Below are 15,900 nucleotides of genomic sequence, written 5' to 3' on the forward strand. Positions count from 1 at the left end.
TAAGAACTTCATATAGAAAAAGACATGTAGTTTAGGATATGAGGGATTTGCTGTAAGTAAGTATAAATTGGATTGTGCTTGCAATTTACAGCCAACTTCATTTTTTTAGGATATTTGATCTCAGATGCCTGGTTTTAGCACAAACCTGGATAGTACCTATTGTAAAGATTTTGTTAAATTATTGATTTTTTTTCCCTGTCAGACTCACTTCCAAATTAAGGACTATTACAAATTTCAGAATGGCTCAGTGGAGTTGATTTTGGCAGGTTCTCTTTTCAAATTTCCTGTCTGCCCGGAGCAGCGTAATTGGATGATGTGGAGTGTGCATCAGAGTTTTAATTTCAGATAAATGAGGAGACCAAAAGAGCTTGGCTTCCCTAGTCTAGCAGAACAGAAGTTGAAAGGATTTGTGATTGTCCTCTGAAATTGCACTACTGGGGCAAGCCCAGGGAGGGGAAGGGATTATTTCACCTGCAGGGCAATGTTGGCATAAGATCCAAAAGGCAGATATTGGCCATTCATATTTGGGCTAAAAATTGGGAGATTTTTAACCACCAGACTAAAGTTAAGAAATAGGCTTCCAGCAGGAGTTTTGAGGGTAAAAGTGGTTTAAAAAGTCGTGTTTCATCACCTTATGCAAGAGGTAGACGTCATTGCTTTTCTCAAAAGCAGGAGATGAACTCAGTGATCCAGACTGGTCTGTCCAGTCCTACAGACTTGAGCTAATGCTGATGCAGCTTCAGTATTTTAGCAAAAGGTCTGAAAATCCCCACTGGTAGCTTCCCAAGAGGCAGCACTGTAGTGAAGACATGGGGACTTTTCCATACAAAAACCTGTGTTGCTCTGTGATACACTGTTTATGGAGCTTTGGAAGAACAAATCAATTACTCAAGATCATTTAACAAGAGAAAAAGAGAAAAGAGTTCAAGCTACAATGGGGTAAAATTTAACAATGTGCCTTCAGACCTTCTTCAGGCCTAATGGGGGTTGCCATTTAAATATATTGCAATACCTCAGATTTTATTCACTTGTGACTGCATTAATTTCTGGAGTGTTACAGGTTCCTTTTAGAACATAAAGACAGAGCGATTCCTTGTCCTCTCTTTTGCCATCAGTACAAAAGCATTAATGAAGACAAATCAAAGACATTGGAGGTTACTGTGAGACAAATTATGTCATCCTAGCTGCAAGATATGCCTTCTTCATGAAGAAATTAAAGGTGTTTCTGGATTTTATACAAAGTTTTGTCTTTCACATAGAATGGAAAATTTTTTTTTAATTTAATTTTTTAAAAATTTCTTTTTTATGTCTTTAGTGGGCCCTCCACTGCCTGGAGGGAATGTCATTAAAATCCTTCCCCCTTCTTTTAGGCAAAACAAAAATTGCTTTTTCATGATGGCAAGAAACCAGGAATTTCTTGCTAGTCTGTTTTGCTAAAGTATATTTCCCCTTCAAAATGGAAAAAAGCCAGTTATTTGGGGAATTTATAATAATGATCTGTTTGAAGTTGCTCATTGCAGGGAATGGTCTAGAAGACCTTGAAAGGTCTCTTCAACCCCAAAAATTCTGTGATTCTGTTGCAGAATCATAGAATATCTCAAGTTGGAAGAGACTCACAGGGATCTGAGAGGATGATTGTATGAAATAATTGAAGTAGACTAATTGTAAAGGCCACTTATTACTTTGAAAACTGGAAGGATTGCAGGTATTTCTGGGACCCTACTTTGTCTCCATTAATGCAGCTCATTCTGGTGCTTTTTACAAGTTCTTCTTTTTACATGTTGGAGTTCTAAGAACTAATACCAGAATAAAATGCATCTTTTTGAGAAGAAAATTACATGTAAATTATTTTATAAGGCAAGGAATGCCACTGAGAAGAAGTATTAATAACTTCCACATATTAGTCCCCAGTGAAATTGTTTGATTTCTTGTACAAAGAATTTGAAATAAGAAATCCCCAAATCTTTGTTGAATCCCCAAAGACCTGATTAAAAACTGTTTTTCTATTTGTTTATAAAAAACTCCAACCAATTTACTCCTGCTATAAACACACTCTTTAATCCCGTGAAACTGTGATAAGCTTTTTAACTTTTATATTCTGAAGTTTTAGTTTAACCATGTTTGCCTCACCCAATTATGCAGATTTTGATTGAAAACGGTAAGGAAAAGATTGCCTTAGTTAAACTATTTTGTAGTTATAGGCATGTTAGTTTTACAACAACAAACTGTAGAAATAAATATTTATCCTGTTCTCTATTTATCCTGTTCTCTATTGTGAGTTTGCTATGGGACATCACCTGCCTGAATGAGGACATCACATTCATACTGCATTTTAAATCTTAAAAGTAAATTTTTGAGGCTTTTGGATGGTAACAAATATGATTATGGTAAGTCCTAAAGCTTCTGTCAAGAATTACTGGAAACATCACAAAGAAGAGGCTGCACCAAATAATTATGTGACCCCAGATTTTCAGTTCATGTTTCTGATAGCTTCAAAAATAAGCTGCATTTTTCAGCATAAAATTGAGTTTCTATAAATACACACTTTAAATGTAATAATTATAATAATGGTAATAAAAACAACTCAGTTCTACTTTTTGCCTTTTTTTTCTTTTTAGAAATAGAAAATTGCCTGTAATTTGTTTTCACAGAAAATGCAATTCAGGCCTTCGGCAATGGCACTGATGTGAATGTCTGGCAGCCAATCTTACCAGTACAGACCACGACAGCCACAACTACAACAGCCTCCAGACTTAAAAACACAGCTTCAGAGACCACCAACAATGAAATACCTGCCCACAATGATTCACCAGCATGTGCAAACCTGCAGGTAGGAGAGTTTTGTTCTTGTTGTGCATAAACAAAAGTTTTTCACAGATACCTGTAGAGTGTCTACAGTGTCTCCCTCTGCCTAAGTAGATGCCTGCTTAAATTGGAATATCTGTTTATTCCCATGGTGTAGTTAGAAGCTGCATATATTTTGATACATCAGACACTCATTTTAAATCAGAAACTTGCATATCTCACAGTGGACTTTTTTGCTTCGCTGAGTCAGAAGCAGGGAATGGTATTTAATTTCTTATCACAGGTTTGAATATGAATGTGGCACTCTCCAAATCCTGCCAGGATATGTCAGATTAAATTAATCCCCCGAGTAATCCAAATTCAGAGGGAGCCCTTAATGTGAGCTAGCATGTCCTGCTGCCTTCTTTCTTATGTTATTGGCATTAAACTCATGAGGGTTTTTTGGCTGAGTAGGTCTGGATATTAGAGAACATGTGGTGCTAAAAACTACATGGTGAAGAAGCTGGACAAAGATAAAACTATTTTGAATCAGGCACTCTCCTGAACTGGGGTTGAGGTCATGATGTGATTTTGGCCAATGGCTGTAATGATTTTCTTAGACACCCAAATTAGGCTATTGATAGTGGATCATTGATTCTGGATTTAGAGGCTCATCACTTGCTGAAGACAGTATTTACAACTCTGGAAAAACTGAAGCTTTTGGGCAGAAGAAAACAGCAAAATTGAGGCAGGGAAGAGGTAGCAGGAAGTGTAAGCTGAAAACATCCTTAGGTCAGATTAGAATCAGGCTATAAAAATTTCTGGTGGTTTAAATGCAAAATTAGGTCAGGCAGGGATAGATCAGCTTGTCCTGTTTATTTTTGTCTTCACAGAGGGAAAATTGCTATGTGACAAAAATGTAAGTGTCCAAGCTTTAAGGTCTCAGCTGATATTAAGATAAATTTTTCTGGATTTCCAAAGTTTTCCACTGTTGAAGCATAGATTTTTTTACTCCCCTATAAAATTGATTTTGTGGTCTTCATATTAAACTGTATCAAAATTTCCATGTGCACTGAACCAGAAATTTTTTATTTCTCAGAAATAAGTTTTGCCTAATAATTTTTCCTGCAAAATCCTCTCACCTTCATCCTTTTCCATTTCCTATATTTATTTTGCATTAGCAAGTTGTACCTGAATCAACATTAGGGCCATTGCAGAGTCACAAAGTATAGGGGGGTTAATGATAGATGGTGCTGAGTTTAGGTCCTTCTGTTTTAATTCTGTTTTTCATATCTGTGCATTCATTATTATTTAAGCTTTGTAAATTACTGATAAGAGAAATGGTTGGAGGCATACATTGCTATGTGCAATAGTCATTTAACCAAATAGAATATGCTGAAAGAAACGTAGCCTTTTAAACCCGAAACTTGGAATATCTTGCATTTAGAACAAGACCTTGATGGGATGTTATTCAGTCACTTCATGTTATATTAAAAAGTTGTGTTATGGGAGAGATCACATTTTCCTTCAGTGTTTGCAGAGACCCCTGTAGAGTAAAGCCTCCAGATGCTACCAAAGTACACATAATAAATAAAGAACTGAAGAAATGGCAAGTGATCACAAATCCCATTGGATTCACTTCAATTTGCAAATGTTCCTTAAGCCTGAATAGATGTTCCTGTGTTTTGAAAATGACTTAAATTCTTCCCTGTCCTTCCTCCTGTTATTCTGGCATTTTGAAGTCCCATCCCACATGAGTTTATCAGCTCTGGTTTAAAGCTGTGCTCTGACTTCAATTGTACCCCTGATGTACTTGGCACAAGAAGTAAAGGTCTGTAGGGAAAATAGGTTCCCTTAAATAAATGATCTCTGCTGTTTGGTAGAAACTACAGATAAAGTCTGCACTAAAAGGTCACTGAAGTTATGTGAATCAAGCAGTTTTATTCCTGTGAAGTACAGTATTCTGTGCTTACGACTTCCTTCTGTCAGAACTGAAACACAAAGAACAAAGCTCTAATATTTTAATGCATTTTTCAAAAAGCAACTTATGAACAGAGCCAAAACAAGCCCACAATTTTTTAAAAAGAAACCTGTGTTTTTTTGGACGGTATGGTGCCACTTTGCATGTGAGACTTAAACCCTAATGCAAATTTTATAAAAGAACTAGTATTCATATTGCACTTGGAGAAGGGTATTCACTCCAAGGCTCTCCTCCCATGAAAAATATGCCTTTGTAGTATTTTCAAAACATGAACTAGTGCAACCAAAAGCTTTTTTATATGCTTAGCAGCTGAGCTGAAAGGTTTCAAAAAGGCAGTATAGCATAAATGCTGTGAAAAGTCAAATTACAGGCATCAGTCTCAGCACAAAAAGACAATGGCAGAGAGGGGCTAAGGAAATGGTCATTGAGATGCAGCAGGGCTGCATATTCTGGTTAGTGGCTTTAAAAATACAGTGAAGGAAGAAAGAGCAGGAAGTGATTGATTAGTATAAATTGCCATTGAAATAAATACAGCAAGGGAAGAAAGAGCAGGAAGTGATTGATTAGTATAATATGCCACAGAAATGAGCAAATCCCAACCTCCTGGGGCTGTAAAATACAGGGCACTAACCCAATTCGCCAAGGGCATCTCTAACTGAGCGATTTTTGATACATTTCTTTCTGACTTGCTCAGAATGGTCGTATGAAAAGCAAAAGAGCACTGATGGTTTTGTTGCTGTGCCATGTTCTCCTGCACAAGCAACCCTGGGGGGCAGAAAGGTGGTGAATGCTTAAAGAAAATGTAAGATACTTTTTGTTTGCCTGTACTCGGTATTTATTTCAAAAATCTGTTGAAGATTTGGACTTTAAAATAATGTTTGTTGTAGTGATGCTGTTTAGAAGTTGTTCTTCATTTGAACTTACCTTTGCTATGAGAATTTGCAGTTCATCCTCTTGTGGGTTATTTTCTTATTTCCAATTGATATAGCAAAATGTTTATTTCTGGTGTATGATTACTTTATGGTTTGCATATGCATGGATTGTATTATTTACTCTTTTTCTTTTCCTCAATTAAATCAGCATTCCATCTTTGCCAGGAAGATGCTTAATTTTATCAAGAATCCTCTAAACTCTTTTAGCAAACCTCACTTCTAACAAAGTCTGCTAAACGCAGAGAGTAAACAGTAGTTAGTTTTATGCGGAATGCTAAATTTAAGTATATTTGAGGTGCTTGACATCTTGCAAAGGATCCTCATTACCACTTAAAAATAACATAAAATATTGTGAACAAAAGGGAAGATGAATGCCAACAGCATATTCCTTGTACAGGCATATTTTATTAAGAAATTGCCAACCAAATCTTTTTTTCTGGTAGCTTCACTCTAGTGTTTTCTCATTTAACTGACATATATGTTAATCCTTCATTTTCAGTCATAACTTGCATTCAGTATGCCAGTCAAAAAAGGGTTCTGGTCTCTCAGTCTCATGTTCTACCCCTCCTGCCTGAACCATCATGTTGGATTATTTGAAAGGGACAGCAGAATGAGTTTGGATGTGTACTCACACCATGTATTCTTCAAAAAAAAAGGCTGCTTCTGCATTTAGGAGAGATGGATAGACCTGAAGGATGATAATGAAATAAACCTCTAGTGATAGATTAGACCAATTGTTCCTGGGTCATCACAGAGGAAAATAAAAAAACTAAGACTTTTGCACTGGGTTTTCTATAATATTTTAGAGGATGTTTTGCAAAAGAAAAAAATTCTAGAAGTCAAGATGGTTAAGGACATTTAAGTAAATGTATGCATCAAAGTCATGCCAGTTAGGTCTGTACTTTGTTTTCCCACATTTATTATGTCTTGCTCTTGCTTTGGGTGTTCAGCATTCAAAGAGAATTTAAGATTTTTGTGCTTTTGAAGAAAGTGGCAGTGGACAGATGTAATTGAGATACATGGCCCTCTGGACTGAAGGCAACTACTTTAAGTCTGGCATGTAAATGTTGTACTCTCAGCAGCAAAATTTGAAAGCTATGAGGTAGAAATTGAAAATATCAAACATTTTGTGGGGAACACACGAAAGGAAAGATCTAGATACTTAAATATGTCAATTCCTTCTATTTGTGTGTAAGATTAGTGAGTGTTTATAACAGATGTGGGTCATGTTGCCAGCTGTTCTTGCACAAATTCACATAATACTTGGGATTTTAAAAAAAAATTTGTAACAGTGAGTCTTAGGACAAAAACAGGAGAGAGGGCTCACAGTACTCTGTGGAGAGCAGGACTTAAACACGACTCAGACTGAAATGAGACTGTGCTTTTCCCATGGAAATCTGTCTTTGCAGACCCTCAGCACCGTGCAGGGATCTGATCTGCTCATCTGGTGCTTTAAGGACCCTCTGTAATTACTTAATGTTGCTTCCCACGTGCTAAATATCATTGCTATAAAGCATTATGGAGATGCTTGGAGAGGGTTAAAAGCTCCATTGTGAGAATCAAGGCCCAGCAGGTGTGGATCTCCATCTCTGCTAGCTGGGTGAAGCACAGGCAGTGTGGAGGTGAGGGAAAGGCAGAGCTGCTGAGGTGGGGCACTGGGGTGAGACAAAGGGAACTCCTTCTAGCCCCTGAGCACCAGGATTAACTCACCCATACAACTGGCACCCTCTTTCCCCATCCCTCCACACAGCCTGTGAACTTCCTTTTTCTTTTTGTGATAAACAAGCACTGATCTTTCAAATGCCCAGCCTGCTCTGTCCCTTGGAAAAGTCATTTTTGGGCCTCTTCTTCTGGGCATGGCAACTGCAGAGAAAGATGTAGTCTGGGCAAAAGATGGACAGCAATATAAAATTCTCAATGCTGTGCCAGAACCAAAATAAAAAAAAAAAAGACTTAATGTTTTCTATGAAAAGATTTAAATCTACCTCTTGTTTTTCCGGGATTAGCTGACATAATGGGGTCAGCCTGCTGGTACAAGTGATTTAGAGAACACCTATTGGCAGCTTTTCTGCTAAAAAAGCAATGTCTTTAATTTGCTTTAGTGGCAATTCCCTTGTACCTAAAGAACTCTTGAGTGCTTTGTGTGTACAGATTAAAATCTGATGGCCAGGGATAAGTTAAGGTTTCATCTTTAATCTTATAGTTCTGATTTGGGGAGCACTAAATGAAATTCTGTTTTGCCACAACAGATAACTGCTTTGCTCATTGATTTCATTGACATTGATTTCAGCGAGGTTAATGCTCGTTTTCTTCAGCACCATGCTGGAGTGGATCCTCAAGAAGTGGGGATGTACAATTCCCTGGGCTGTATTAGTTTACTGCACAACTCCTGGACATGTCCAGCAGATCCAGAGGAGGTGAGGGGACCATGAATGAGAGACACATTGGGATTTTCAGTCTTTGTGGAAATCCTGGTGTTTTAAGGCACAAAAGTAGCCTCAGCCCATGTGCATTGCTGTGCAAACAGTGGATGCTGGTGCCAAGGCTGGTGTGCAGGAAATGCACATACAAATGTGTGTATTCTGATGTGGTCATCTAGGTGCTCCCACTGGAGCAAGACTGAGCTTCTCACCATCTTTGCCAAAGAATTCCAGGACCACCAGAAGGATATGTTGTTTTCAAGCTTGTTGGAATCCTGCTGAAGTTAGAGATGTGATTCACAGAGCTGATGAATTTCTAAGTACAGGGAGTCCTTTGCCTCTCTCTTGAGCAGAGAGGAGCAGGGTGAGGATGCAGCCAAGGATCAAACCTGGTGGCTCAGATGTATCACATCAGTGTCAGCAGAGCTGTGAGACACCTGCCATCAGCAGTGAGGAGAAAATTGCTCTCATTTACCAGGCTTGGTTGAACTTTTGAGTTGAACATCAGGCCCCCTTACAGGATCAGTCATGATTGTGGAGTGAAATTCAGGCTAAAACTTCACAACAGGAAAGTCTCCACATCTGTGTTGCTATCACTGGTTATCACACTGATTAACACCCAGTCTCTGTGGCATGGAGATCCCTCTGGAAGGCTGGACCTCATGTTTAATGATCAATACTCTGATTTTTAATGTTCAAAGCTGGGTGTAATAAACTCCTGTTACTGAAAGACAGTGACATGGTTTATGTTGCATATTAGAATTACAGTTTAAATTGTGGTTTTTTGATTGGCAGGCTTTTCATGAGACCAAAATATTGTGCATGTGTACTGCTGAAGAGCATAATACTTTAGAATTATTTCATCAATGATAAAATATTTTATGGTTCATTTAAAAAAAAAGTTTTAATAGTCTGAGCATCTTTAGTGTATTATAATAATACAGCACTTTATAGCAGACTGTAAAACTCCAGACTACAGTTTTAGGAATTGTGCAATTTTGCTTTATAGTTTAATAATTGTTCAATTGAAAATGGTTATGAGGTTACTAAAAACCAATTTAATGACTTACAAAAATACAGCTTTATGAAAATGCACTACACACCTTTACAGAAAATTGAAATTTCTATGGACAGATTATAGTTTTTATCCTCAGAAAGAATTCTTCAAATTATTGCCACTAAAAGCAGATTTGCATTTGCAGTGCTCCCCTAAGCCACAGTTGTTTCTGTGTTTCACATGAGTATCTTCTTACAAAAATACCACAAAAATACAAAGTGCTAGAACAAACCAGAATCAGAAAATTGGATCACATCAGATAAGCCAAATCAAACTATTCATAGCCCTTGTTATTACAATATGTGGTTCTTCATCATATTAAAGGTATTCCTAATGTCAGCCAACTCTAGTTCTCAATCAAATACCTAGTCCATCATGTATTTCTCTCTTAAAACAGATAGCTCTCTACAGTCTGCAAAAAACAGCCATAAAAAGGAGTACAGTATTATAAATTAATTTTAAGGCATAACTGCTACCAATAAAAATTCTAGGTCATTGCATTGTGATGGTACATGTATAATCATATTGTCTTTGGAAGTAGAGTTCAGAATATATTGTGCCTTTATGGGACCTGACAAAGTGCTTTGCTTAAGACAGATTGTTTGCTATTAGCAAATACTAGGATTTAGTCATGACTGTGATCCCCTCTGTACTTGCTGGAGTGAGAGTAGCTCTGGTTGTGCCACCAGGCTGACCCTGGTGCAAAGCAAGAGTAGGCAAAGGTGATTGTGCCACCAGGTTTCTAATGGAACAGAAATCAAGAGTAGAAGCCTTGAAATCTTGAACTTTTTTTTATTTTAACTGGAATAGCTTTCAAGGAGTCCTTGTTATTCCCCGAAATCCCATCATACTAGTTATTCCAGGAAGACATAATGAAAAGGTACTCTTGGCCTTAAGAACCCAATGAATTGCTCTTAACTTCGGTGCAGTTATCACCTTATAGCCTTTATTTATTCTGAAAATCAGATAGTGTATTTGAATGCTTTAGAAACAATGAATACTTTACTATTATAAACTATGTTAATGCACTGGATTATCCTTCAAAAATATATCCACAGAGATGCATGAGGAAAACTAAAGTAAAAGACTGGTGCTGTCTCAGATAATGAATACAGTTGTCAATAGATGTTTCTTTCTAAGGTATGAAAATAGCTCAGCAGTTGCCAGAATTGATCAAAATTTAACCAATAAAATCTTTATCAGTTCTGCCACTTCTGCAAGGAATTGTTATTTCCCAGGCAAGCAGAAGGATTTCACAAGACTTCTGTAATTGAAATGTACTTTTAAACACTTTTATTGAAGTGGTATTGGTGGTTTTGTTTTGTAGTGTGACTGTTTAGGACAAACGGTAGTGTGGATAATTCTGGATAGTGAAGCATTTTAGTCACCCATAGAGCTTTATGAATTATCTGCCTTTTCCATCTTGGAGCTGGATGGTGCAGAGGGGATGAGAATTTAGGGCAGAAGGGTAGCAATTTGTTGTACAACCTCCTGGTTCCCTAGAGGAGAAGGCTCACTCCCAGAGAGGGACCCTGATGGGTTGGGCACAGTCCTGGTGCAAGGTCAAGAGGTTTAATGTTCCCTGAAATCCCCAGAGGTGGGAGAAATGCTCTTGGATCCTGGAGCAGGGGTGAGGAGCTGTCTGCCCCAGAGTCCTTTCCCAAAATAGCTATTCTGTAATATTTCTGTGAGTCCTTGGCTGTGTGAGTGGGTGGAGAAGAGCTCACAGATGGGTACTACATCCACATTGTGCTATAATTTTCTCATTTTCTGTCACCCTTGATGGCTCTTGAAGTCTGGTTGTTGCAGACACTACTGGACACTTCCTTAATGATCAACAGCTTGTTTCCATAGGTGAGCTATCTATTTCCTAGAGCACAGCAAACCTGTGCTCTTTTCTGGGACAAGGGATTGATCATATTTTATCTAATCCTACAGAAAAGTGTTGATCAAAGTTCATGGTCTTATGCTTGCTGCTCTGTCTGGATTATTTTCAGGCCAAAATAATTTTAAAGAAGGTAAGAATTAGATAAGAATTGGATAGTGGGCAGAAGCCACTGCCCTGTTGTAGGTCCTGAGCAGTTATCAGGCCAAGAGTTCTCCACAAGGCTCAGGAGCCCTGTGCACATGTTTAATTGTCTGCTTCTTATCAGTTTTAAGTTTCTTTTTTGCTTTGTTGCTGGTTTTAGCGGAATATTATGAATGTTACAGTAGAGTTAAAGGATTGGAGGAAGGTGTATGAATTCGAATACTCCAACCCTCAGAAAAATAGGAAGGATAACCTGATGCTACCCACTGGATGGAAATGGGCTGGAATACATTTATCATAGTCTCTACTTTTACGTATCTTGCAGAACATGCCAGTTGTGGAAGTGGATGTGGCAGTTTTGTTCATCCTCTCACATTCACTCTCATGACAATGCTGCTTTTCCTGGCTCAGAGCTGTGCCCTTTCCTCTGGAGCTGCAAACATCTGCACAGAGCCAGCAGAGGAAATCACCCTGCTTTTAGGGAGATTTGCTTAAACTCATACACAGCTAGCAGCTCTAAACACAAAGATCCTGTTAAAACACCGTCCTGTACTCTTGGAAACCCTCCCTACTGGAAATAGTAGTAATTCAACAAATACCCTGTTTTATCATGGAGGAGAGATCCTCTATGGGAAGTGATAATGAAGACTAGTTCTGATTATTTATGTGGTGTGGGTTGGTGGACATTAGTCTCAATTTACTGGCATATCTATACCATCTCTGAAACCTCACTTCCAGTTAGCCATTAGTCTTTATTAGATCCTTTTCCTATTTGTTTTTGTTTGTTTTGGTTGTTTTTGTTGTTTTTCCCTTTTGGTGTGTTTTTTGTTTATTTGTTTCCTTTCTTTTAGTTTGGTTTGGGTTGTTTTGACCTTTCTTCTTGCAGATCCATTCTGTAATGTTGGGACACTCAACTGCCTCATAGACTTAATCTGCTATGCTTATTTATATTATTTTTCTATACTCCCTCTCATGATTTAAGGGCTAAATTGAGATCTGGGGAAAAAAACCCAAAACTGAGCTGGAGTGATGCTGAGCCTGGATGGCCCTGGAGTCATTTCCATGCCATCACTGGCTGGGCTGCCTTAGAGGGCACAGTGGGGAAGAGCAAAGAAGGGTTGTGGCCATTCTGGGGTGCAGTTGAGATTGGAGTAAGTCTGCATTTTGGTTTGGGTAAAATCTCTGAACCAACCCTGCTTCCTTTGCCTTGATTAAGGAGGATACATTGCCTTCCTCAGCCAACAGCAAACACTCCAAGTACCTGAAGTATGTTTATGCATATGAAGTCATTTGATTTGAAAGAGGCAATCACACGACCTAATCAAATTCTGCTTTTGTTTATACACTTGTAAAAAGGGAATAACTCCACAGTTGTGTATATTGCAATTATCCTTAAGTGTATGTTGTAATTATCCATTACCCCTTACACATGTGCACATCATTCTTTGATATTTCTGTGTAACCCAGGAACTATCATTCTTAAAAAATAAACTGCTCAGACTTTCAGTTGCTGTGTGGCAGATATGATCAAAATAATTTCAGGAACAATAAAGAAAACTTTTTAGGAATAGTTTATTCTTTGTTACCACCAGCAAATGAAATATTGAAAAGCCCAGTGGAAATTAGAATGCAATAATAAGTAATCATTCTAACCCATACATTGCTGACGAGGCAGCATAGCTGCACAAATAGTAGTGTTGAAGAGCTGAAATTTGGAACCTTTTCCATAGCATTCATTAATTTTTCAAGTAATCAAACCAAGTTTATAGGACAGAAAATGAAACAATCTTTTAACCAAATTGGCTAATCTATACTCTTAATTTAAAAAAAAAAATTAATGATTACAAAGCAGCTGAACACAAATTTTTGTTCTGCTTTTACCCTGTCTGCTCATTTTACTTATAGTTTTCACTATACATTAGGAATCAAATACTGGGAATAAATCACACCCTTTTTCTCCTACTTACTCTTTATCCCTATGACTATCCCTATCCTAATCAGCTGTCTTACCTGAATAATTGATCTCTACACTGCCCTCAGACCATCTACTCCACAGCTTTTTTCAATTTGCTGTTGAGTTCCAGAACATGAGACACTGTCACCCATTTCAGTTCCTTGCTGTCAAAATCAATAGGAGTTCAAAATGTTTATTTTAGTCTGCACTTGGGAGGAGAGCCTAACTATTGCACACCAAATCCTATTTCCAATCAGTGGACTTGGCTTAATAGTCCCACCTCAGGTTAAGCCCTCCTGCATGCTTAGCTCTCCTTAGGAGGCACAAGTGAACACACTGATGTGCATAATATAGAATATTTTTCACATGTTCACTCAGCATGTTTCCTAAAGAATTATAGGATTATCCTCCCTCATGTCTTTCTTAAAACAGAATTAGGCATTCAGGCAGTAATTTATTAAATAGTGCATTACATGGTGCTGTAGTTTCACAGATTGACATTTTCAGAAGCCTGAAGTAGCCTCTGATTCAAGGCAAGTTATGCATTACCACTCTACCCTAAACATTAGGATGTTCTGAATTCATGCTCAGATTTGAAATGCGTGCATTTGAATTTGTTATGTGTGTGGCAGGTAAGACATGCACCAGGTAGGCTCTAAATAGGTACCTGCAGCCCTAAGCACCTAATTTGTGCAGAGTTGGATAAATGGCCTTATAAATTAGGTGTGCACATACGAAAGCAGAGCAGTTACAACACTCTATGAAAATCCATTCCTAAATTTGTGCCTTCTTAAATGTAAAAAAATTGTGGTTTGATCAGAACTTTTCTGATGAACAGCGTTTAGTATGGTTTTTACAATGGCTTGCCTTCTGTGGGATAAGTAATGCATTAACAGTTGCATGGATCTTGACTGCTATGTAATGATTTATATGTTGATATGCTGTTGTGCAAACCACAGTCACATAGGCACTGCAATTGTCTGCTTCTCAGGGCAAATTTAGGGATCTGTTCCTGCAGGGACCTAGCTGCTTGTATACAATTTCAGAATACAAATGCAAATCCAGTAGAAAATAATTACCCCTTTTTTCGTACTGGTTTTGAACTTTGAGAAATTTATGCAACTGTTTGCAGAATTCTGCTCTCATCAAGAGTTCACCCAACCTCTGTTACTTTTGATTAAGATTTCCTGATTATTCCTAAGGACTCAGTCACAGTTATTTGCAGAGAAGAAGTTCAGATTGTCAAAGGCACAGCTAAACAGGTTTAGATAAAAAACACACTCTGTCTATTCCCAGACAACAGCTTAATGAGGATACTTAGGAATAATTAATTAGTCAGAGGCTTTTCACCTTCAGGCTGGTGGCTCATGTTATATTTAGTATTTAGCAGCTCTTTGGTGAGAGCCCTTAGTGAGAGACAGAGCTTTTCTCTCTGTGGGCTGCACTGGGTCCATGTCACAGGGACAGCCCCTAAATGCCCCTAAAATGCAAGTTGTGCTGGCTTCTGTCCCTGTAATGGGACTGGACTGGTGCTCCATGGGCATTTAGGGAGAGTAACTGGCAAAGCTTCAGCTCCACATAATCTCCATGCCAGCGAGACACAACTGCTCCTATGTGCTCTGCAGGTCTTCATTCATCATCTGCTGCCCTTTGCTGTGTGCAGAGCCTGCTGGAGTGCAGTTCATTCATCTGGGCTCAGCACCTCAGCTGTGGGATGTCTCATGCTGGTCACAGAATGGGAGCAGCACAGGGAGATCCCAAATCCCTTCAAGGATGCTGTTCTCAAACACTGGAGAGGCTCAGCCAGTGTTGGCCACTGAACAAGGCATCCCTTAAGCCAAATAAATTCACTTCTGACTGGGAGAGCTCAATGGGGAAGCATCAGTGCAGTGTCCATATACAACAGCATATGTTCATGTGCAGCAGAACAGCCTGCATTACACCCATCCCTCATCTCTGGCAGTGCTTTCATCCTCATGACTTCCCACCCTCTGCTCTGGAGGTAGAAGCAGCACAAGAAGCCACATTGATGCCATAGTCCACACACAAAGAGTTGTATTTTTATTAATGCTTCCTCTCTGGATGCTCGATGACAACATATTGACTCTGAAACTTGCTAGGAGGACAAAGCTCATGCTAGTGAGGATTAGATGCATCTGAGTAGGTAGATCACAAAAAAACACCCCTCACTTGGGTTGTTTTCTACTTGCTTCAGCTCAGGCCAGAGCTATTAATAAAACCATTATGCACTCAGGGAAATATTTGCTGGCAACCATCATCAGTCAAGGTTCTCTTCAGACAGCACTCCTAAGATGTTTTTCTAGGTGAAACCTTCTAATCTCTCTCTTGAGTTCCACTAAAGGGTGTTAAAATGTGGTAGCACAGGGCACCTGCAAGATTTTTCTTGTAGGGTGTGCAGTAGATTTAGAAAAATCAGAGGATAGAGTGGGACTGTCCCTTTTTAACACAGCAGCTGACCTCACAGAAAGGGAAGTGAAGGACATAGGAAAACATCCTGGGTGCTTTGTGACATTATAAACTATACCCCATTAATTCCTCAGTCTCTTTGATGAAGTGCACTGCCTGAGGTGCAAATTAGTGCCACTTCTGTGCATTGAACCTGTCCTCTTAAGAGAAGAAGTGCTTCAGAGCCACCTCCTCATTTCAAAAGTACTACAGAACAGTTGTCAGTATTGACCTGAGCTAGGTTAAACTAGCTACCTTGGAATTTAAGTCTGGATGT

General features: G+C 38.6%; 1 protein-coding gene across 2 annotated transcripts in view; it reads left to right on the top strand.

Moving 5' to 3' along the window:
* The window catches only part of GFRA1 (GDNF family receptor alpha 1), a 135,665-nt gene that overhangs the window by 102,359 nt on the left and 17,406 nt on the right, over positions 1-15,900 (top strand). For both annotated transcript variants that reach the window (XM_085064752.1, XM_085064753.1), the window contains exon 7: positions 2,652-2,830. In XM_085064752.1, coding sequence (XP_084920878.1) covers positions 2,652-2,830 — 179 coding nt within the window. The remainder of the gene's footprint in view (positions 1-2,651; positions 2,831-15,900) is intronic.

This window comes from Lichenostomus cassidix, chromosome 6 (genome assembly GCF_008360975.1).
Source record: "Lichenostomus cassidix isolate B80296 chromosome 6, HeHo_3.0, whole genome shotgun sequence".
NCBI classification, from domain to species: Eukaryota; Metazoa; Chordata; class Aves; order Passeriformes; family Meliphagidae; genus Lichenostomus; species Lichenostomus cassidix.